We start from the raw sequence: 24,861 nt of genomic DNA on the forward strand, positions 1-24,861 counted from the left end.
GAGCCATTAAGTCGTCACTAAACACCAATGACTTGTACACACACTATAAACAAAAAATATTGGGACACCCCCTTCGTTAGATCAGAAAAGGGCGATGTCATTTTAGACACTTCCAAAACTGTTGCAACAGAGATGGAAATACATTTTCTAAAAGGGACTCTACCCATATGTACAAGTCATTGGTGTTTGGTGAAGAGTTTTTGGCTCAAGGTCTGTATTTAAAGTCACAACAGAGGTGTTCAAGTAGGATTAGGACTTGGCTTTATGCAGACAAGTTAAGTTCTTCCACACTGACTAAATCAATCATTTCATTTTGAACCTTGCCTTATACACAGATTCATTGTCATGTTATAATAGAAAGGGGTCATGTCCAAACTGTTGCTATTAAATATAAAAGCACACAATTGTCTAGAATATCATTATTTGATTAAACATTAAGATTTGTACTCATAGAAATCACTAAAGTAGTCAAACCTGTTCATTAGAAGGGGGTGTCCCAATACTTTTGGCAATAAAATGTGTGTGTGTGTGTGTGTGTGTGTGTGTGTGTGTGTGTGTGTGTGTGTGTGTGTGTGTGTGTGTGTGTGTGTGTGTGTGTGTGTGTGTATACATACACACACCACACACACAAATACGTAACAGAGCTATTTTAAGGCCAGCCACAGCGTTTCCACAATACTGCAAAGACCTTAAGCTGCTGTTGCCATGGATACATTCTTCTCTCTTGCCATTATGCACAGTTTGTCGTATAATTTATGCAACAGTTTATCTCTCTCTCTTTTTTGTTTATTCAAATGCAGTTTAAAAGATTACAGAATAGCATTTTTGTTGTTGTACTGTGTGAATGTTCATTATAGTTCATTATGGTTTTTTACTGATGATGGTTGTTTTGTGCATGTTATGAAGTTCTAGGTCATGTATTGTCATGTAAATGTTTTGCAGCTAAATATAAGTTTTGCTATCACCTTCAAATAACCTTGTTTTTGTCTCTATCTTGGTTTATACCAGGTCTTGGTTTCAGTATAGCAGGGGGTGTTGGAAATCAGCACATCCCAGGGGACAATAGTATCTACGTCACTAAGATTATTGAAGGTGGAGCTGCACACAAAGATGGGAGGCTGCAGATAGGAGACAAACTTCTTGCTGTAAGGAAGCAGTCTATTGTCTGTTGTTGTTGACTGTGTGCTTGTTAAATAGATTAAATGCCTGTGTGTCTTTTGGTGTGTGTTTTAGGTGAATAGCTCCTGCCTGGAGGAAGTTACCCATGAGCATGCCGTGACTGCCTTGAAAAATACCCCAGACGTGGTCTACTTGAAAGTGGCTAAACCCAATAGTGTCTTCATGAATGACAGTTTTGCCCCTCCTGACATCACCAACTGTGAGTTCCACTTGGGGTAGGGGGGTAGGGGGGTATGGGGGGTAAGATAAAGTCTTGTACAGACTATTGCAGTATGAAGCCCATGCCCAGCAGTGGTCGTATTGATCTGTGCTCTGTTCGTAGCCCTGCCAGCAGGAGCACTAATAGGCCACAGAGGAGAGGACTAAACTACTATCGATTGCTCTTGTCTGAACGTGCCGCCCCTGCAACCATTAAAGCCTACGTTGTTCACGGGAGGTGAAGGCACTGCTGCACAAATGCCCCTCCTTGTGTCTTCCTGCCCTTAAACAAGGCACTAATGACTCAGTAATGCTGAGGGTTGTGAGCTGTCTGAACTCTGCGTTTTTACGACAGGCCAACTGGATGTGTTTTACAGGGGGCATTTACATAGAATGAATTCTTGCAAACAGCTAAACCACCGGTTCTCAACTAAAATCATCTCAGTATAATTTTAGATTATGGTTCTTAGCAGACCTTTCTTTTGGAGTCTTAATTTTCAAGGCACTTTATGGTTAAATCCCAGAGATGTGGGGAATATTTAAAATTGTTAAATATTACCCATTTTAATGGTCAAAAACCAGATATATACTGAATACTGTAAACTGAAGAAGTAATGTTAAAACTAGAATGTTTGTTTTCCTCTATCAAAACAATTTTATTGAACATTGTGCTTTAAATTGAAATGGTCACATTGAGGCACATTAAAGGAGAAGTTCACTTTCAGAACAAAAATTTCCAAGACGTTCATGTCTTTCTTCAGTCATAAAGAAATCGTGTTTCTTGAGGAAAACATTTCAGTAATGTTCATATAGTGGACAGTGGTGTCAAAAGTATTAACATTCATTTCTCAGGTAGAAGTATCGATACTAGGGTTTAAAAAGACTTCTGTAGAAATTGAAGTATCAACTCAAGCTTTTTACTCAAGTAAAAGTGTAAAAGTACTGGTTTCAAAACTACTTAAAGTATAAAGGTAAAAGTAATGTAAGGGAAAAAATGCCATTAAGGAAAAAAGCTTAGGCTGCACCACAGGGGCCTATTGGACATTACCCCACCTCCTCAAAAAACATTTTTCTAAAGGCCATAATGACTATAATGTTATATTAAAATGTTATTGTTAATGTTAATGTAAAAATTTGGGATACACTATGCTACCTGTTTCAGCCACATATATGCCCATTGAAAATGAACGCATTTTAGTACAATGCAAATACATTAAAGAACCATATATGTGTACTACATATGTCTGCTATGTCCAGTGTTGGGGGTAACTGTAGCTTAATTTGTGGAGGACGAAGACAAAGCACAGTGTGTTTGATAAATGAGCCGGTATTGGAGAAATAATAACATTTAAGAAATAACCTTTTTTGAGTAACGACCCCAAAACTGGCTATGTCCTTGCTGTGACGTGATTTGTGTCATGTGCGATGGATCACGTACAAACCAATAGAGTGTTGGAATGGTAGATGTTTATTCTTCTCATCCAACCACAATCAAATTCACTCTATCCGGACAGTGCGATTTACCTGGATAGTTTTTTTTTTTTTTTTTTTTTTTGAATGATGACAAGCCAAAATAGGAGTAACAAGGCTATTTTTAAAATGTAAGGAGTAGAAAGTACAGTTGCATGAAAATATAAGGAGTAGAAGTAAAAAGTCGGGTGAAAAAAATTACTCCAGTAAAGTATAGATACCCAAAATTTCTATTTAAGTAAGGTAACAAAGTATTTTTACTTCGTTACTTGACACCTCTGATAGTGGACTTTTATGGTGCCCACAAGTTTGAACTTTCAAAATATAGTTTAAATGCAGATTCAAATGGCTCTAAATGATCCCAGACAAGGAAAAAGGATCTTATTTAGCAAAACAATTGGTTATTTTCTGAAAAAAAAAAAAAAATTACAATTTATATACTTCTTAAAGGAACACTCCACTTTTTTTGGAAATAGGCTCATTCTCCAACTCCCAAAAAGTTGAGTTTTACCATTTTGAAATCCATTCAGCCATTCTCTTGTTCTGGCGATATCACTTTTAGCATAGCTTAGCATAGAATATTGAATCCTATTAGACCAGTAGCATTGCATTCAAAAATAACCAATGAGTTTCGGTATTTGTCCTATTTAAAACTTGACTCTTCTGCAGTTATATCATGTACTAAGACCGGCGGAAAATGTAAAGATGCGATTTTCGAGGCCGATAAGATTAGGAACTACACTCCCAGTAAAAACAGTAATGTAGGACGATTTTGAAAAAAAGTGAGTTTTTCGACATACCCTAACTGTATTCAACTCTGTTTTTTTTTTTTTTTTTTTTTGTAGAAAATAACCATTCGTTTTGCTAGATAAGACCCTTCTTCCTCCACTGGACTCGTTTAGAGCCCTTTGAAGCTGTATTTAAACTGCATTTTGGAAGTTCAAACTTGCGGGTACCACAGCAATCCAGTACATGTAGTTTCAGGGATATTTGAAAGAAGCAGTATTATAACTACATTCAAAACTAATTTCACACATGCAAGTGTAATTGCTCTCCCCACCCACACACTGTATTTGCATCTGTAAACCAAGATTTGCCTCATTTGGATTAAGTATTAGAACTTCCTGTTGTTATTAATGAAGTATATTCATAGATCAAGTAGTATCCACTGCTAACACTGTATTTGGCACAATCACTGATAGTGCCTGAAACTTTGAAACATTTTAGAACTCTCACGCTTGAAATAATTAACACTAGTTAAAACTTATTTTATTTTGCAATTTGTTAATTCTGGTTATTGATAATATGAAGTCACTATACATTCCTATACATTTGCAGTGTCAACATTAATGATTGGATAAACACAAAATCACATTTGGATTAAAATTTGTAAAATTCAACAATGTGGACATGAAGCTGCATCGAGATCCCAATATTTCTCGGAATTAACCATATAGGGCATTATAAAGAATTCCAAAATAAAAGTTTCTTAGAACCAGAATTTATTGAGGCCCTGTTTACACCTGGTATTAAGATATGTTTTTGTCAATCCAATCAGAAGTAAATATTGCACACAAAAAAAAAAAGTTGTAAACAGAGTCTGGAATGTTTTGAGTTTGCTCACTTTTGACCACTTCCAGAAGTGGTTAAAAACGCATTTGACAGAATTGCTTTCGTAGTGTAAATACTCATGTGGTCAAATGCATTTGAACAGCCATAAAAGACCTTCACCTCTCTGCCTACTGACCATAAACATTACTTCTTAAACATTACAGGACGTTTTGTTTAAGCGTGGTAGTTGGACAGGCTTTAAACTTTGCCGGCTGAAACTGTAACTTTGGTTTAAAGGCGCAAAATGTAGTTTTGCATTTATCAGAGTAGAAATTAAACAAATATTTGTTCTTTAGACATTGTTCTTTAAATGCAGTAAGTATCGGCTGTATGCAAAGCTTTTTTCAAACATTGAAAAAATTTAACAACTGGTAAAATGTAATTATTTGGAAATTAAGTCGCATTGAGCTTCTCATATCTCTGGAAATTAACCATATAGGACCTTAAAAATGAAGTTTACAAAAGAAAAGTTTATTAAGAACCAGAATTTAAAAGGATATTGAGGTATTTTTATGGAAAAGCCAGGATAAACCTGGATTAACATGTCTTTATGGCCTTTAAAATATGATTGGAGACAATTGCATTGATGAAACATCTTGTCTAAACAGCCCTTATCTGAAGTGCTGTTCATGTGGATGTCAAAGCACTGTGGATGCTTGTTTTCAGAGATGTGAGCCTGACGCAAGTCATGTGAAAGGGACTTGAGCTTTGTACTGTAGCTTCAAAGCCCCTAGTGCTGTGAGGACTTCAGCTTTTGACCTACGACATTTAAACTTTTGAAGACAGAATCTTTTCCTAGTAAGCTCAAGTCTGTTTAATAAAAGTTACCTTAAAGTTATTGCACATTTACATAATCAACCACCCTCTTTAAAGACTGTTGACCCCAGACACAAAGTAACACACTTACAGACACAACACCACCAAATCAGACACGCTTTCGTCATAAAAAAGCTCTTGATCTCTCTGCCTCTTCTGATGCACCCCACACAACTCCCTTTAGAAACACTCGTTTTTAATCCTTAAACAGAATGCTTGCCATGTTACCCCAGTATGATGAAGGATGACTTCTGTCTCAAAGTCAAAGCCTTCACAACTCAGCTGTAAGCACTGATCCCCCCTGTGTATGGGGCAATTAGACAAAAACCATCCCCATGTCGGTCACAACTTATGTCCTACTTGACAGATGAAGTCCAGAAATCAGTTTAAAACCACTAGAACAGAGTTCAGATTTGAAGTTTAATGGCTCCAATATGAAAGTTGTAAAAAAACCAGATGGTTAATTGTGGTTTTAAACTATTCTTTATGGTCAGAAAATGACACTTTGCAATTTTGAATTCTTTACACTTTTCCAGTCATCTTAACAAAATAATTAAAAATAATATGAAAAGCATTATTTCTTAGTTCTACATGTTCTAGTGAGTAATATTATTTCAAAATAAGAAACGGGTTTGTGTTGCCTCATAATATTAATAATAATACACAAGTTGTTTGTCTCTTAAATACACATTTGATAGTAGCTTGAGTTAGAATGCAGATTTATGTTCATTATTAAAATCTGTAATATCGGTAAAAATTCTAGCAACCTCATTTGTATATGGTAAAATTTAATAACTGACTGTTTTAGTTTTTTTTTTTTAATTAACCATTGGTCTTCCATAGTAGCATACATACTTCACAGTTAAAACCACAAATATAGCACCTCAATACCATGGTAAAAATGTAATTTGGTTTCTGTGTATTTGTATCAAAAACAGTAGTCTAAATAAAAAATACTGTAGTCACAAAAAATACTGTAATTATATACGCTTCTGTTCTGACACAATACCATGGTGCAGTTAGTGCTACTACAGTAAATCTATGGTAAATTATGGATTTGTAGATTAAAAAGCCCTCTGACTGTATTGTTGCGCACTGTGTCTCTCCTGTTTGTCAGTGCTGTATCATCTTGCTAAAAAAGAGTTATTTATGTTCTTTGCTGAATTCAAGCACTTCACACTTGGTCACATGACCAAGACTCATCAGCAAGTGAACACATCTGCTCAGGTATGCTTGTGTCGCACCGCCATTTGAACTTTGAGCCGAGCGGATAAGATGTCCGAATGGTGCGCTTCAAATGACTAGCGTTCTTTCGTTCCACATTTGCGGAATTTCCTTGCTTATTGAGGAAATTTGTAATGTGCAATAATTATTATTATTATTATTATTGATTTATCGCCCAGCCCTAGATTCAGTCCAATCAACATCAGTGGGTTAGAACAACATCAAAGCTCTACTTGTTGCTTCGATAATTCATTTTACTCAAAATCATAATACAGAAGAAATTATCTGTCACTACCGTTACGTACAGTATTTTATTATACGATATTGGACAGGAGGATATAGGACAGAACATGTGTGCTTTGCAGAGACAAGCCCAGCATTAATTACGATTATTCATTGTTGCATTTAGTGCCAAAAATGTGTTGATAGAAAATAGTTTAAAATAATTAAAAACTATTTGACCTAAATTGTGTTCATTTTATATTTTATCCCTATTACAGTGGGGAAAATAATAATTTGACCCCCTTCTGATTTTGTATCAGTCTATAATTTTAATGGTAGGTTTATTTTAACAGTGAGAGACAGAATAACAACAAAAAATCCAGAAAAACGCATTTCAAAAAAGTTAGGAATTGATTTGAATTTTAATGAGTGAAATACGTATTTGAGTATATTTGAGTATATGCTTATTTGAGTATAAGTATATCAATCAGCAAGATTTCTGGCTCCCAGGTGTCTTTTATACAGGTAACAAATTGAGATTAGAAACTGAGAGTAGAAGCACTCTTAAAGGGAGTGCTCCTAATCTCAGTTTGTTACCTGTATAAAAGACACCTGTCCACAGAAGCAATCAATCAATCAGATTCCAAACTCTCCACCATGGCCAAGACCAAAAAGCTGTCCAAGGCTGTCAGGGACAAGGTTGTAGACCTACACAAGGCTGGAATGGGCTACAAGACCATCGCCAAACAACTTGGTGAGACGGTGACAACAGTTGGTACAATTATTCACAAATGGAAATGTCCTTTTGGTCCCCCTGTTTAAGAAAGCACATGTATAGTCTGAAGTTTGCCAGTGAACATCTGTAGAGTATTGTGTTGTTTTGTTGTTGCAATGACATTGACAGCAAGGCAGTTCATTAGGTTGTGGAAGATTGCTAGGCTTGATTTTTTAAATGCAGAAAGACACCATTCCTGAGACCCATCTACACTGTAATGGCAAGCAAGAATGCTTTTCTCTACTTGACTTGTAAGACAAATCACAAATTCAATCATGACTGGGACCACATGGTCAAGTCTGTATTGCTAATCCAAGCAGCAATATCTTAATGCATAGAAGGCAGCATGTGGAACGATGGTACTCGGGCCTCAGAGAGCAAACCTGAGTCTGAGTTAATGAATGAGAAATAATTTTTTTAAGTGTGCACAATCATTCAGCAGCCAGACTCAGAATGGAAATAATCCTGTTTATAGCTTGTAGATGATGTTCGAGTGCTTTTTTTTTTTTTTTTGAGCATGCTTTTTGGGCACACTGATCTGCTTGATTTGGTCAGTGTATTGCAGAGGGGGAGCCTTCGTGTCAGTAGATTATATTTTTGTCCCCATGGAGAGCCATAAAGCATGCATTTTACCATCTGTTAGGCTTTTTTTATCGTGCCACTCTGTTCCGCTCTGCTCCGCCTGAGGGTAAAACGAGGTTTCTGCAGCTAAGCCTCTCGTTCTGTTATAGGTCATAGTGCAGTACTGTGGGAGAGAAAGCTATTGCCACTGCTGCTCCCAAATATACATCTCACAGCCATCAGAGAGCTCGTTTCAAAGTAGAATAAGACCTGGATAGATGCGCAAATAGTTAAAAGGCCTAACCAAGGGTTTGGAGAAACAAAAAAGATTGTCATTTTTCATTTATAAAATTTAATTTCAGGTGTAAAGCAGCTCTAAAGAAGATATCAGTGTCATTATTCAGCTCACTTTAGTTTAGCATTCATGTCATTCATCATTTAATCTCATTCATGGGAAATGTAATCATATTGATTATATAATATATTTTATAGATTCAGGGCCTGTCCACACGGAGACGCGTTTCGCTGTATACGTATACATTTTTTATCGCATTGGCGTTTCGTCCACACGGATCCGGCGTTTTAGGAGACTGAAACCGCTATTTTTTGAAACCGGGTCCCAAAGTGGATAAATCTGAAAACGACACCCTTGCGGTTTCGTGTGTACAGTCAATTAGTCATTTTTATATTTATTTTTAATTTAATATAAAGTTGAGTAATAGATCAACATATGACATTGGAATTTTGTGTAAATGTTTTATAAAATAAGTGCTCATTTTATTTCAGCAGTTGTATATTAGATTAGATTAGATTAGATTAGATATTTTTCTATGTTAAAAATGATTCCTTATCTTTCAAGTACCTTGTGGTCATAAATCTTGGTCTCTGAGAGTCTGGTCTCATTCCACTAAAGATGTCGCATCTCATCATGGGTAAGAACAGTGTTTCATGAAGTGGGCACTATAGGTAATATAAGCGCTGTGTTTCACCATCTCACCTTTGCAACATTTATGACCTTTAAGCATGCATTACACATTGGTGACACTGCAACAGTAACTGCAGATGTCAAATACTGATAAACAGACATATTGTAAAAGCTTTTTGGGATAGTTGGAAAAATTGTTCAATACTTATACTACCTATTTAACCATCATTTTGTGATTATGCAAGTATGGATCAAACTTCCAGTCACGAGAGCTCATATGAGGATGCACGATACCCAGGAAGCCTTTTGTTATGAGCTTAGCTAACTGTCTGTTTCAAATGAGACATTTATGGAGAGACAAAGACAGGTAAAATAAGGATAGTTTAGGCTCAGTTTCACTCTGACCCCCAGGTCTCTTTCCCCCACATCGATATCTTTGTAAGCGGAGCCGCAGTGGAGGCCGAGGTGCTAAAAGCTCAGCCCAGGGTATCATTTACTGTCTGCGTGTGCCTGTTTGTCATAGGGATGCAAACCCATACTAACTGAATAGCTTATAATTGTGCATTTCTGGAGGATTAGGTCAAATAAGATCTTGGAACTCCTTGGTGCAAATTTTAGGCAATGCAGATTAAGATGTTTGAGGCTTGTTTCTGTGACCTGTTTTAATGTTTGCGTTTTTCATCTTTCCCAGCCTATTCGCAACACATGGAAAACCATATCAGCCCTCCAAGCTATCTGAGCCAGCCGCTGCCTCCGGTGCATTCTGGACGCTACTCCCCGACCCCAAAAACCACAGTGGGGGATGATGATGTAACCAGGTATTGTCAAAAATTGTTTAGATAAATCTACAATGCTGCTCATACTCAAGCTTTTTGCCATAATTCAGTGAGGAGCAATGCTGTCTGTTTGTATAGATCAAGGCTTTACTTATTTACAGTTTAAATCAGGGGTCACCACACTCTGTCCTGGAGGGCTGGTGTCCTACAGAGTTTAGCTCCAACCCTTATCAAACACACCTGAACCAGCTAATCAAGGTCTTAATAGGTATACTTAAAAACTCCAGGCAGGTGTGTTGAGGCAAGTTGGAGCAAACTCTGCAGGACACCGGCCCTCCAGGATCAAGTTTGGTGACCCCTGGTTTAAATAAACAAAACCAATCATAGTCTTTATAGACCAATTTTGAGTAGACGTCACAGTTACGCTAATTGCAGCTGAATGTGCATTATGGTGGCATAAAAACACTGTCATCAAAAATGGAATTTAAAGCTAAATGCAGATATTTAAACGGTCAGACTAAAGGATGAAACCTGCTATGATTACTCTAATTTTAAAGCATAAATGTAATTTAAACAATTGGTCTACACAATATTTACATATGCAGTTCATAGGGAACATATTATTTTAGCCCTACAGTCACAGAATGAAATACTGTTTAAACTTGTAACATTTTACATTTACCTATTTTATCTCGCAATTCTGACTTTTTTTTTCTCGGAAATGAACATTTTTATCTCGTATTTCTCGACCTTATAACTCGATTTAACTCAACAATAGCAAGTTTGTCCAGTCTGAGGGGAAAAAAGCCAGAAGTGTGGGATATAAACTAAAAAAAGAAAATGACAAGTTGATTTTTTTTAAATCAGAATTGTGAGATATAATCTCAAAATTGCGAGAATAAAGTCAGAATTTTGAAATATAAACTCAAATGTACCTTATTTATTGTTTTATTCCATGGTTTTCATAGACTGACACTTGAAAAAGTTTTTAATTTTCTGTCACCAGTCTTTTTTGGTGATTCAGCTCATGATATTATTTCTTCAGACTACAATGATGGTGCTGTATATTATTTTTTGCAACCTGTGAGAATAGAACTCGGGTGTTTTCCTGTCATTATTTTGTTGTTCACATAGTAGCACCAGTTGAATACCAGATTAATTTTGTACATGCAAGCTCATTTTTTGAGTTCAACAAAGGGGCAACTTCAAGCTGTTCATGTTTATTTTTATAATGTGATGCCAGATTCGGTCAGTGCTCTGATGCTCACATGTGATGTTCAGGATGATATCATGACCTGTTTAGTCGATGAGATCCTCTGTGAACTTTTTGATATAGTTCACTGGAGTATCAAATTGCTCTTTTACTTTTACTCAGGTTAGCTAGCCCAAGCTGCAATGCCTCACTAAAGGAGTTGTCAATTGTGAGGGCAGATAGCATGTCCTCTTTTAGCATGTTATCCAAGTCTGAGAAATGTGGTTATTTTACAAGGTTACATCTATTTTAATTTTAGAATTGCCTAACTTTAGGAGAGCACAATCAAAAATCAAACTGGTTGCAAAAAAGTGAGTGGTTATTGTTCGATCACTGTCCCCATGCCTAGACAGAGTAGAGTAGTCTAATACCCAAACTCTTTTAACAGGTCTTGTCTGATACCCAAAATACCCAAAACACTATTAACAGTCTTCTATCAGCCAAAAAGTTGACTGAGTAAGAAGCCAGATAAGAGCAAAAGCAGGAGACAAAGTGATGATTATAAAAAAAGAGAAGTGTATTGAATAGTCTTAGTTGTGTCTCAATGCTCAGACTTCATCTAAAGATCACAAATCCAACATGTAGCCTTATACCAAACTGATTCACAACAACATCCCATAAACCTTGAGTTTTCGTAAATATCCCATTGAATCTGTTATTCATGTAAACAAACGGCCCTTGAAACCACACAGTCATGAGACTAAACAACAATGGAAAAAATGTCTATACAAAAAGGAACTATAATATAATATAATATAATATAATAATATAAATGACTAATCAATTATTGAATCAATTATGGTTGCTTTCTTGAAGCAAAACTCAGTTTGCATTTGAGGATCATCAGATCCTTCATTATGCCATTTATCCAGACGTAATAACAGACCTTTAGACAGATAGAGAAATCTGACCCAAAACGACACATTGTTGCCGATTTAACAATTTGATAAGCTCCAAATATAGCCCATCCACGTCATGTGTGGGCTCATTTTCATAAAAACCGCAGCGCATCATCAAGCCTCTTAGCCAGCTTGCCAGAAAATGAATAAACAAGATTGTCGTAATCCAGCGGAACAAACGATTCTATTAATCTGACCATTTAGGTGCACAGGAGGATTTGAAGTTGAGCGCAACAATCAAAAATACAGTACAGCCTGAAAGGCATGTGGCCCTTTCTAGATGTCATTGTGTTCATTGTTATTTTTATAGCAATGTTCTATTTAACAAGCAAGAGATGATGTGATAAAATGGTATTTGATTTTGCAGAATTAGTATTGTAAGATAGCCACAGGGTTGTTTTGTGGTGTAGAAAAGGCTGTGTGTAGTAGAACTAGACCAGCAGTGCCTCCATGAGGCCAGTTATATACAGTGACCTTGCACTCTTAAAGGAATGTTCATTTGTGGCGTAATATCGTAAATAATTTGTTTGCCCATCAGTTTGTAAATCACAGTAATGCACTATGGATGTGCTGAAGAAAGGCATTTAAGGCACTTGAAAGCATAAATATAATGCTCATATAGTATTATAGTGTGGTAAACATATTAAAATGAAGAACAGTTGTTATAAATTGTAATACTAGTTCACAGTATTACAGTTTTTACTTTATTTTTGATCAATTAAAGGAGCTTTGGTAAACATAAGAGACGTGTTTTTTCATAGGTGGCCTTGTCATTAAATGTGATCTTACAAACTAGTATGTCTCACACAAACTCATATTGAATTTTGCTGTGTGACATGTACAATACAGAGAACAGCATATTGTCCTGATTTATGGCAATGTAATGCTTTTTGCTAGCTGTTTGTTTCAGACAAAATGAACAGTTTGTTGTGGCTGTGAGTCTGTAAGTTTAGTTTTGTCATGACAACTCTTGGAGAGTTTAACATGGTAATGAACTTGGCAATGTTAATTTGTTTGGTCTTGGCGGAAGAAAGATCTGCTATGTTGCTGCTGCGGCGACAGAGTAAGTGCTGTGAATTCCTACTGCCAATACATCCACAGACATACTGCTGTAAGTAATACTGCTTGACCTGCAAGACATTTTGCTGCTGAGAACAAACTTTTGTGAAATAAAAAAAGGCATCAATACACAATCATAGAACGTTTATTAATACATTTGAGTTATTCTGAGAATGTAAGATGATGAATAATGGAAAACAAAATTAATTGACTCTAAACATTTATGTTCAAAATTATTCAACCCCCAAAATTCAAATTTGGTGCAGAATCATTTATGCTTTAAAACCACCAATAAACGTTGCATGTAAGTGCTTAGAAACTTCGGTGACCTCTTTACTGCAATCCTGGCCCATTCCTTGCCTGGAAAAGCTTTCAGATAACTAATATCCTTTGGTTTTCCCTTTGCAACTACTTCCTTCAAGTTCAACCAAATATTTTCAATGAGAATTAAATCTGAAGACTGAACAGTCCACTCAAGAACATTCTATGATTAATCCCTAAACCAAGCATAAGTTGATTTGGATGTGTACTTTGGAATGGCTGTCCAGCAGGAAAGTCCATTGTTCATTATCTTTAGTCTTTGCACCAAACGCATTACAGTTCTTGCCAAAATGGCCTGATACTTTAAAGAATCCATGATGTCCTTCATACAGTCATGATTTCCACTTTCTGCTTTAGTAAAACACCCCTTAACAGGACTGAACCACCTCCAAGTTTAATGACGGAGATAGTGTTCTGCTTTTTTTTTTAGTTTTTGGCACCAGACATACCACTGATCCATAGGTCCAAAAAGTTCCACTTTAGGCAAATCACTCCATAAAACATTCTTTTAGTACACCACAGGTCTATTTAAATGAATTTTAGCATTTTCAAATCAGTGTTTTATGTTAATATGCAAAAGTGACATGCGGCAAGATGCCCCAGCATGAAAGCCATGCTTGGTTTGTGTTTATCTTGTGCATTGAAATGTTTTTCCACCTTTCATTGGGTCATCTTGCAAATCTTTGGCTGTATATTGCAGATTTTTCCTCAGTTGTTCTGATCAAACATTTTACAGAATAGTGTTTTTTCTTTAAAACACCCTCAAAGGTTTTCTGGTACAACACGGAATTAGGCTGCCAGCTGTGTCTCTACGAACTTTTAATGTCTTGAAAATCTTAATATAGCCTTAGGCTTTCTAAAGTAATACAATTATTTCTTCTGTATAGCTTCTCTATAGCTTTTGTGAGAGCTCTGTTGAGTTTGTCACATTAGCTTCTTTAAACTTCAGCAAATGCATCGGCTAACTTTATGTGTGTGTAACAGCTCAAGCTAATTCTCAAGCTAAGAGTTTCTAAAGGTTTAATTGTGTTTAAAGACAATTTTGTTCCCCACCATACAAATAAGTGACTAAAAAACAACAATGTTGAATAGGGGTTAAATAATAATGACATAGCTGTGTTATTTAAAAAATCCTAGAACTTAAAAATATTACATATAAAGTCCTGGATCTTCAGAAAAGCTTGTATTTGTAAAGTACTGCAGTCTTTGGGGGTTGAATAAGTTTGATTGCAACTGTATATATAAAATAACCTCCATTTGTAACATGCATGAAATCAACTCATAGCAGATCTATACAGGTGAAGCTGGGGAAGGTGGGGTGTTCTGAAATGCGCTGCAACTGTTAATGCAAGCACTAGCTGAGTATTTGAATGTTGAGCAGCAAGCTCATTGGCTGCTGATATGAGAAGAAACCAGTCAGCTGCGCAATGTGCATCATGATGTCATTATGATCACATGCACCATCTAGAGTTTCATGACAGAACTTTGGATTTTTTAAATGTGGATTTATACAGACAGTTTTTTGCAATTTTTTGCTCATACAGGGAACCCAGGAAGGTAGTGCTGCATCGAGGCTCTACAGGGCTTGGCTTCAACATAGTGGGTGGAGAAGATGGAGAGGGCATATTTATTTCCTTTATCCTGGCTGGAGGCCCTGCAGACTTGTGTGGAGAGTTGAAGAAAGGAGACCGCCTGGTGTCTGTGAGTATTTCATTGGCCACTAAAACTTTGCCCTGTCACGCTGAAGATGACCATCTAAACAGGAGAATTCCTTGCAGTATTCAGCAGACATACTGAACTCATACTGATCATACTGATCATACTGCTTGTACTATTGATATAAAAACAGTTGTACTTTTCATAGGTGAATGGAATAGACCTACGCGGTGCCACTCATGAACAAGCCGCAGCAGCTCTGAAGAATGCCGGACAAACAGTCACCATTGTTGCCCAGTACAGACCGGATGGTGAGTTTACTTAATTTAAGATTGTGCCACATCAATCATTTTGACCACTCATTAAAAACAAATCTCTTAGCTGTGTGATTACGAGAATTAAAAAGCTAACAAACCAATACTAGTTTTATAGCCTTCTATTGATTCCTTTGTATCATTAAATCAGTCAGGTCTTATATAGGAAATATTATGAAAATCTGACTTTTTCCATGTTTAAGTGCTATAATCGGGTTCCGAGTGCATCTACCAACCCAGAAAATGTGAAAGAGGACAACCCAGTAAATAGATACTTCCAATAATTCCAATAAGTAATGCCAGTTACTTTGTTTTCCCTTTCATTGAATGACAAGTCTCCTGTCCCCATGTTGAGAGAAATCGAGAGTAAATGCAGAGGCGTTGTGTGCACTGTGTGAACTTGGCATCGTACGATGTCTAACGTGAAACATCACGTTGGACGATGGTATCGTCCGTGGGGGGCGGGGACAGGGCGGGAGTGTGGGATGGTTGTTGTTAAATAATTAATTCATAACGAATTAATAAATTGTAGCATACCGTTTCGACCAGTGCTTAATTTGAGTCGGATTTTTAAAGATGCGGCATTAACAAGTGCATTAGATCGTGACAGTGCGTGCGTGCATACGAGACATAGCAAGCGCGGGTTTATGTAGATGTATTTGGAGGATGTGTGTTGGTCCTTAACATATTTTGGACCAGTCAGCTTTAAGTTCAAAATGGCTCTCATTGATTGCTTACTGCTTAACCCACTCTCTCCAAATGCATTTAATGAGCAGCGGAATGTTTAGAGAGAAAGTGTAATATCAGAAATAATACCAAATCAAGCGAAATATTATTATGTATTAACATTATAAACACTATAAACATAGCTATAAGTTAGTTACCCTGACTCCAAAACGAATCATTTAAATGTAGAGGTATTTTGAACAGAACAGGAATGAAACAAAATATATAAAGTAAAATATATAATATAATTGTATAATATATACAAAACAAAGCGAAACTAAAAATAGCAGGCGTTGGGCTCACGTACCTCTGTAATTCGGCACAAATCCAAGTGTTTCCATATTCCCAATGCATTTGAATGATAAACTGATATTTATAATGTATAGTCTTTGTATTGTACGTTTGTATTTTGATGGGGAAAAAAAATATATATTCTCTTGTTTTTTGTTCCAAGCTCGGTTAGTTATGGTAAAACCATGAAAAAGGCATATTTGGTGTAGTTTATTTAATCTAATTTAATTAAAATTATTTTGAATTTTTTCTGCTGTTTTTGTATGCCTCATTTATTAATGTAAACGAACTAGTTCATGTAATTCGTTTGGAGTTCACTGTAATTTATATTGTGATCGCTGACAACTTCCTTATTATTATTTCCTCATAATAATAATAAAATAAGTAAAGATGTGGAAATTGAAAGCATGCATTTCATTTGGCTATATAGTGTGATTCAGTGTGTGTTTTTCGCGAGCGGGTTGCTGCTGCGGCGGGGGCGGGGCGGGGCGGAGTGGAGTATCGCGATGCTGGCTCAGCATCGTGATGTCTATAGGCCATCGGCGATGGACGATGGCATCGTCTATTGACCCAACCCTATTCTAGACTAAATGTGAACATTAATTCATCTCACAGATTCAGTATTGCTCAGAATGAACAAAAACAGTGGAATGCAAACTCAGAATATGTCTCAGACCTGCACTAATTAAATATGTTAAATAACACAAATATATTTTTTTACCCATTTTATTAACCACTGTCTTTGCTGCTGACCTTCGATGATCCAATTCAACCATACTAATAAGCAAATTTACTTTAGACAAACTAACATTTGTGCTTTATTTTTGTGTGTTGATGAACTTTCTTCTCCTGCATTTTACTGTACAGAAGTGAATTTAGTTTTCCTTCAGCCTGAGGCTTATTAAATTCACTTTTGGTGTTCACTTTTTATAAAAAGGAACTAAGTAATGCAGTATTGTAATGCAAAAGTAACTTTCCCCAACACTGCGCATAAATAGAACTCATAAAAATTAGATGTGAGTCCTCCAGTTCAGACTGTACAACCTGTCCTATAGTTATAGACCTATAGTTTTATTCTTAACAACAGTGGTACATTTCCGATGCTCTGTTTTTGCATTCCCCTTGATAAATCCCCCTTTTTTTTCTTGGAGTCAGTGGTTGTTTTGCATCACTTACATTGGTATGGCATCTAGGTCCTATAAATATTTTGGAAAAGATTGAAAAAGAAAGCTTTCATTATACTGTAGGGTACAAATTGGTGACCAGTTGCTACTTAGTGTGGCAACGCTATTTGTGTGTATATTGGTATAACATTGATTGATTGTTTTGGTGATTATGTTTTTATGCACAAATATTGATCAACACTTACATGATTCTGCTCAATAATTCTCCTGTAAAACTCTTATTCTCTCATACATGCAATGCTTTATTACGGCATTCAACAGCAGCATTCTGGAAAATGTGCAGTAGTGACGTTTGTGGCCTTGTGTTTCAGAGTACAGCCGATTTGAAGCCAAGATCCACGACCTAAGAGAGCAAATGATGAACAGCAGCATCAGCTCAGGCTCAGGGTCCTTGAGGACCAGTCAGAAGAGATCACTATATGTCAGGTACTGGAAAACTGCATATAAAGTCACTATAAAATCAAAACTGACAATTCATATTTTTTATAGAATATTGCTGTGTTTGTTAGAAGTATTTTATCTGTGCACATTATTTTTTTAAAGTTCATGTTTAATCAAAAACATTAACTTCCCCTTCCCCTTACAATGACATCTTTTCCCTGATGATCTGTGCACCGGCGCAAGGGCTGGGCAATAAAACCTTCCTTCCAGCAATCTGTCACTCACATGAGATCACAGCAATTAGCTAACAACAACGATCCAACTGTCCAGTCAATTCCTGATGGACCAAATCAGGTCCGCCCTACATTTCTTTCCTGTTCAAGAAGCTGTTTCACATGGATATACATCACTGTAGAAAAGAAATACGATCACAATTTCCATTTTATGCCAACTTTAAATGCTGCTATTAAATTTGGATCTTTTTGATATATTAGATGTCTTATATTTGCAGTTTCCACACATCTGTTGAAAAGGTTTAGCGATTTTAAAGCTTCTGGTCAGACTTTACCACATGCGTTCAGCTAAAGGTGCAGATATCTAGTCTGTTTTTTTTTTCTGTGGTCTTATTTTGACTGTTTCTGCAGGGCACTGTTTGATTATGATAAAACGAAGGATTCTGGGCTGCCCAGCCAGGGCCTGAACTTCAAATTTGGGGACATACTGCACGTAGTGAATGCTTCAGATGATGAGTGGTGGCAGGCACGGCAGGTCACTCCACAAGGAGAGGTGGAGGAAATGGGCGTTATCCCAAGCAAGAGAAGGTGAGAGAATTGAAGCTTGTAAAATTACAAACATAATTACTATTTGCAAGTATATTTAGGCTGGTAAGTTTGCTTGGATGTAGGTCGTGTTTGTATTAAATAGTATAAATAGGTCCTCCAGCACCATTTCACCAAAGTCCTCAAGAATTTTTTGACCGGACACAGTTTACCACTGTGTATGCTTAGCTGATAGCTTACCCTCAGTAGGCTCAAGTAGGGCTGGGTGATAAATCGATTACTATAATTATCGCGCAATATTAATGTCCTCGATAAACGATAAAAAGAGTTTGATTAATGTTCGATGAAATCGAAATGTTCGTCAAAGGTTCAAAGTTTAAACAGCGGCGTGGCGCGAACTTACTAGATCCGATGTGTTTACTCGTTGATGAGTCTCCTATACACGAGCACTAAACAGCGCTGTGAGATCCGGTGTGAAGCGCTTGAATTTAGCAAAGAACACAAATAACTCAGTTTATAGCCAGATGATACAGCATTGACAAACAGGAGAGACATTGTGTGCAACAATACATTCAGAAGGCCTTTTAATCTAAAAATCGGCATCATTTGCCATAGATTTGCTTTAGTAGCGCTAACTGCACTATGGTATTGTGTCAGGAATGTGGGTATTTGTGTCGAATTTTATTATATTATTAATATAGACATGTATAAAATTTATTGAAAGAGAAGTAATAGAATATAATTATTGAATTATATTGAATTAGCTATAGCATGTATGCTTTTATACTGAATGTATTTAGACTACTGTTTTTCATACAAATGCATAGAAACCATATTACATTTTTACCATGGTATTGAGGTGCTATGTTTGTGGTTTTAATTGTGATTATCAGGATCTAATTGTATTAAATGTATGCTACTATGGAAGACCAAAGGTTGTTAGGAAAAAAACCTCAGAATAATTCAATTTCACCATATAAAAAAAGAGGTTGCTACAATTTTTACCGATATTTCTGTATTTGATAATGAACATAAATCTACATCTGCATCCTAACTGAAGCTAATATCAAATGTGTATTTCTAAGAGACAAAAATGTTATATTGTTAATATTATGAGGCAACACAAACCTTATTCTTGATTTGAAACATATTACTCATTAGAACATGTAGAACTAAGAAAAAAATATATATTTTTCATTTGGGAAAATGGGGAAAATAACTGGAAAAGTGTGTTAAAAAAAAGCCTTAAGTGTTTAAAACCACAATTAACCATCTGTTTTTTTACAACTTTTACATTGAAGCAAAAATTGTGATTTGTTTTGGGGGTTTTTTGGTCCATATCGCACTTGGCTCAAGTGCGTGTCTTAAAGATATTCCGATGAGGGAGATTTATGCTTTAAATGCAGTGTATCAGATTAATAGTTGATTAACGGATATTGTATTATAATACCTTACATTTTCTCTCAAGAGTGGAGAAGAAGGAGAGAGCAAGGTTAAAGACGGTTAAGTTCAACTCCAAGTCACGAGAAAAAGGGGTGAGTGAACTATTTTATACATGCATACCTACAAATATTTGAACAATACTCTGTTCCAAAACCAAGTGAGTTGCTTTGTTGTCTGTTGCCTATATGTCCTTTAAGACCACATCCTGACTGAACTGGAGACTTTACTCATTTACTGAGTGAATTTGAGTTTTAAGTTGTGTTAGGGTTTTCTCAGTTTTGAGCTCAGTTTTGTTCTAGGATTGTTTCACTAAAAAATGTAATGTACCATTCAAAGGTTGTAGTTGCTGAGATTTTAAGAAACACTAACATTGTGAATTATAATTACAATTTAAAAGATAAAATTTAATTTATTCCTGTAACATTACTCCAGTCTTCAATGTCACATGATCCTTCAGAAATCATATTAATATGCTGATTTGCTGCTCAGGAAATATTAATTTTAATTATGAACGTTAGGGCTGCTCGATTTTGTCAAAAATCATGATCACGATTATTTTAGTCAATATTGTAATCACAATTATTTAACATGATTATGACTGAGTCCAAAACTTTATATTAGTGATTAATTTAAAGATAGTAATACAGCAGAAAAAAAGATACAAATAAAAAAAACTGTGCTTTTTAATATGTATATATACTGAATACTGTTATGCAAGTCTAAAGTAGTCTAACAGTGCTACAGAAATTTAATGTAATTGAATGTAAAATAAAACTGCGTCTTCACATGCTTTGTTTCTTATTAAAACTACAACCTTCCTTTATTCAAGAGCAGTGACTTTTCTCTTTGTATTTTTACGTTTTATTAATATTAAGCACAGAGACAGCAGAAGGAATTCTTCTTTGTTGCCGTTTTAAGCGCCACACGGACCCAATATACTGTTACACATGTATTTTTATTGTTGAAAAGAGATGTGCTACCTAATATTTTTAATAAATGTTAAATCATTATCATGACACTAATCAGGATTTTTTTGATGAATAGAGCATTTTTTTAATACAGAAATATTTAGTAAATATTTAGAAATAATAATGTATTGCTTTCTCACGAAATAAAGATGTTCATTTCTTTCAAATAAATAAATAAATAAATCTTACTGACCCCAACCTTTTGATTAATTACACTGGCATGCTGCCTTAGATTTTTGCCAAATTAGGTATCCTAGAAAGCAGCTTTTTAAAAGGCTGATTGTCTCCTTAGTATGATGTCTTAAATGCTTCAGAACTAGGCAACTTATTGGGGATTGGAACAAAGCTCCTATGTTGCTTTTACTGTGTATACTGTGTATCTAGAATGCCATTGAAATGCAATTCAAATTGCTTTACAAATTAGTATTTGCTAGTGTTCCTACCTCTGTGAAAGTTTGACCATTTGATATTAACTCACAATTAATAACGCTCAGTCCGTGCATTCAGTGGAATGTAATATTCTGATACTAATCAGTCTGCCATATGAATGGTCCAGTCTAAATTAACAGCATGCGTAGCTGCAAGTGTCGCAGGGCCCGAAAAACGGCCATATGTTATATAACACATATAACAGTACTGTAATACATCTATAACTCATGTATGAGGCATAGAAGTCAAAACACCAGATTATCTAACAGCCCGACAAAACATGCATGATAGGAAAACGAAGGACAAATACGCTTGCCATTGATGTCGGACTGCTCGTCCTTCTGTATGCCACACCTCTTCCTCTCCCGTCCTTCATCATCACACTTTCCTCTTTTTACCTACCGTGCAATGCTGTCCAATAATCCATAGTGCTGCAGTGTAAACCAGCCAGGCTTATAACTGATCACTGCATAAGAATGGAAATGCACCTGTAGTCCTGGTGCTGCGTCACTGCCAAAGAAAAGAGCCATAGAGTAATTCTTAAATCATTTTACATACAAGCTCTTTTCACAGCAAAGTATTTCATACTATATTTGCCTGCCCTTGAATGAAAGAAAAGGAAATTAGGCCAACTTGCTATGTGATAAGAAAAGCAGCCACAACCAAAGCAGTTATAGGCCTCCACATGCTTCTGGCACACTCACAATGCTTCTTACCCTTTGCATGCAAATCTATCCGTCTGCTTCTCTAGTGTTTGCGATCTCCTGCTGCTAGCTGTTTTTTGAGTCTATGACTCAAATCCATTTATTTGTCCACTTCAGTTCTTCATGCATTTCATATACATTTCTGACTTTGTGACGTCCTCCATTAATTGAGTTAACACATGTCTATAAGAAATTGTATCAGTGGCATTTGATTAAGCCATCAGAGGTTCACAAAGTCAAGAGCAGAACGATCATCTTTTATTTTTTCCATATGGACATTAGACAGCCCTCTTCCCCTTCCCTTCTTTTCTTTTGCCCTCCCCTTCCTTCTCTTCCTCAGCAGTCCCTCAATGACAAGCGTAAAAAGAATCTGTTTTCCCGCAAGTTCCCTTTCTACAAGAACAAGGAGGCGAGTGAGCAGGAAGCAAGCGATGTGGACCGTAAGTACAGAAATCAGCACTCCAGCACAATGCTGGGCAAGAATAGGGCAGCAGGTCATAAGGACAGAGGTGGGCACTGCTCCACTGGACACAGCAGACATCAGAGCCTACTTTAGATATAGCAACACCAGTGGACCGAGACAGCTTGGTGCCTGCTGTGTTCAGTGGCTGGACCAGGCCCTAGAGTGTCTCAGTAACCCTTGTACTCTTGTGGTTGTTGTCTCTCTTGTTGCTCCCTTCCTGACCGATCCACAGGACAACCCAGATGACATGCTATCCAAAGGCCAGAGTAAGTTCCCCATGTAGATGCCCACTCGGTCACCTCTGGACCAGACCTCCACTCTATCTCTCTTCCTTTCACGTATCTCATTCCTCAATCTCATAATTCATACAGTACCAGAAAAACAGTTTTCTATTTCTGCTGTTGTTCTAATGGTGGAGGTGAAATGTATTTTCTCACTGTGCTCTATGGAATCTCCTCTCATTTAGTACCTGCATATTTTATTTTCTCTTGATGAGAAAATAATTTATTAATTTTGAAGTATATTTGCCATCATACAGTAGATAGAAAAACTATTATCCTAATTACAGTTTACTTTTAAAGAATTACTCCACTTCCAGAAAAAAATTACCTGATCATTTACTCACCCCCATGTCATCGAAGATATTCATGTCTTTCTTTCTTCAGTCACAAAGAAATTAAGTTTTTTGAGGAAAACAGGATTTTTCTCCATATAGTGGACTTAAATGGGGCTCAACGGAGTGAAGGTTAAAAATGCAGTTTTAATGCAGCTTCAAAGGGCTTCAAAAAGCTCTACACAATCCCAGCCAAGGAATAAGGGTCTTATATAGAGAAACGATTTGTCATTTTCTTAAAAAAATCATAGTTATACACTTTTTAACCACAAATGCTTGTCTTTTCTGACTATGTAATGTCAGGGCATCTTATTTTCTCCTCCAACTTCAAAATCGTCCGACATCGCTGTTTTACCTTTTTTTGTAAAGGGTGTTTGATCTTCTTTGCACATTCACTTTGTAAACACTGGGTCAGTACTTCTGCAGTGATGTACATCACAGAGCTAGACAAGATGCACATCACAGAGCTAGACAAGACAAACATTTGAGGTCAAAAAAGTATACTTTCTTATTGTACTTTTGGGGTGTGGGGGGGTATTCGCCTGGGATCGTGTAGAGCGACTGAAGAAAGAAAGACGTAAACATCTTGGATGACATGGGGTGAGTAAATTATCAGGAAATTTTTATTTAGGAAGTGGAGTAATCCTTTAACTCCTCAAAGCCCCGTTGTAATGGCTTGATGAGTGCACTTTTCTTTGCTAGTTGACATATTTCGTATTGACTCAGGATAGTGGCTGTTATCCATTAGTTTCTAGTTAACTCCATAAAATTATACTAATATGGGTAAAAGCTTTGAAGACACCTTCAGAATGAATTCCAAATACTTAGTAACTAAATGATGTTTGGAAAAGGAAATGAAATACGAGCACGGCCAGAAACAAATCAACAAACCCTGATTTGTTATTTGTGGTTTCTGGTTGGAGGTTGTATGCTTTAATGTGGGATTAAGGGGACAGCCTCAATCTAGAGACCATTTTATTGGACAAAACTTTGAATGCATCAACTTTTTATCCGGGGTCTCCAAACCTGCTTATGGAGAACTACCTTCCTGACTTGAGTTCCAACCCTGCTCCAACACAACTACCTGATATGTTTTAACTTGCATTGAAGACCTTGATTACCTGATTTAGGTTTTTCATTTTTATTCTGTTCATCATACAGTGGTGGCACAAATGATTAGAACAGTAGTAGTTTCACCAGCTAATTTTTTTTAAGCTAGCTATTTCTGTGTTTTGCTGTAGTGTGTCAGTAGGAAATTTCAGTTTACATCTCCAAACATTCTTTTTTCCAATAACTGTTACAATATAGTGGGGTTTTTGTTTGCACAAGTCTGACAACAGCCAGTGCTCCACACAGAGATCTAATCTCATCATCATCCATTCTGTCTGGAACGACATGAAGAAACAGAACAAACTAAGACAGACTAAATCCAGAAGAACTGTGGCAACGTCTCCAAGTTGTTTCAAAAAACCTACCTGCAAAGCTGCAGTACTGTTAAAAGTTTTAGGCACACATAAAAATGCTGTAAAATGAGGATGCTGTCAAAAATAAAGTTTCTTTATCAATTAACTTCTATTAACTAAATGAAATCAACATTTGGTGTGACCACCCTTTGCGTTTAA

At 36.3% G+C, this 24,861-nt stretch overlaps 1 protein-coding gene across 16 annotated transcripts in view; it reads left to right on the plus strand.

The window, feature by feature from the left end:
• Positions 1 to 24,861, plus strand: part of dlg1b (discs large MAGUK scaffold protein 1b) — a 129,232-nt gene that overhangs the window by 93,229 nt on the left and 11,142 nt on the right. For 8 of the 16 annotated variants that reach the window (XM_073848888.1, XM_073848892.1, XM_073848894.1 and 5 more), the window contains 9 exons: positions 1,009 to 1,145; positions 1,234 to 1,378; positions 9,673 to 9,799; positions 14,833 to 14,989; positions 15,153 to 15,255; positions 17,771 to 17,885; positions 18,485 to 18,661; positions 20,088 to 20,154; positions 22,504 to 22,603. In XM_073848888.1, the coding sequence (XP_073704989.1) occupies positions 1,009 to 1,145; positions 1,234 to 1,378; positions 9,673 to 9,799; positions 14,833 to 14,989; positions 15,153 to 15,255; positions 17,771 to 17,885; positions 18,485 to 18,661; positions 20,088 to 20,154; positions 22,504 to 22,603 (1,128 nt within the window). Of the gene's footprint in view, positions 1 to 1,008; positions 1,146 to 1,233; positions 1,379 to 9,672; positions 9,800 to 14,832; positions 14,990 to 15,152; positions 15,256 to 17,770; positions 17,886 to 18,484; positions 18,662 to 20,087; positions 20,155 to 22,503; positions 22,604 to 22,858; positions 22,893 to 24,861 lie in introns of all 16 variants that reach the window. The other 8 variants (XM_073848891.1, XM_073848893.1, XM_073848897.1 and 5 more) reach the window with 2 other exon arrangements.

This window comes from Garra rufa, chromosome 10 (assembly GCF_049309525.1).
Source record: "Garra rufa chromosome 10, GarRuf1.0, whole genome shotgun sequence".
NCBI lineage: Eukaryota > Metazoa > Chordata > Actinopteri > Cypriniformes > Cyprinidae > Garra > Garra rufa.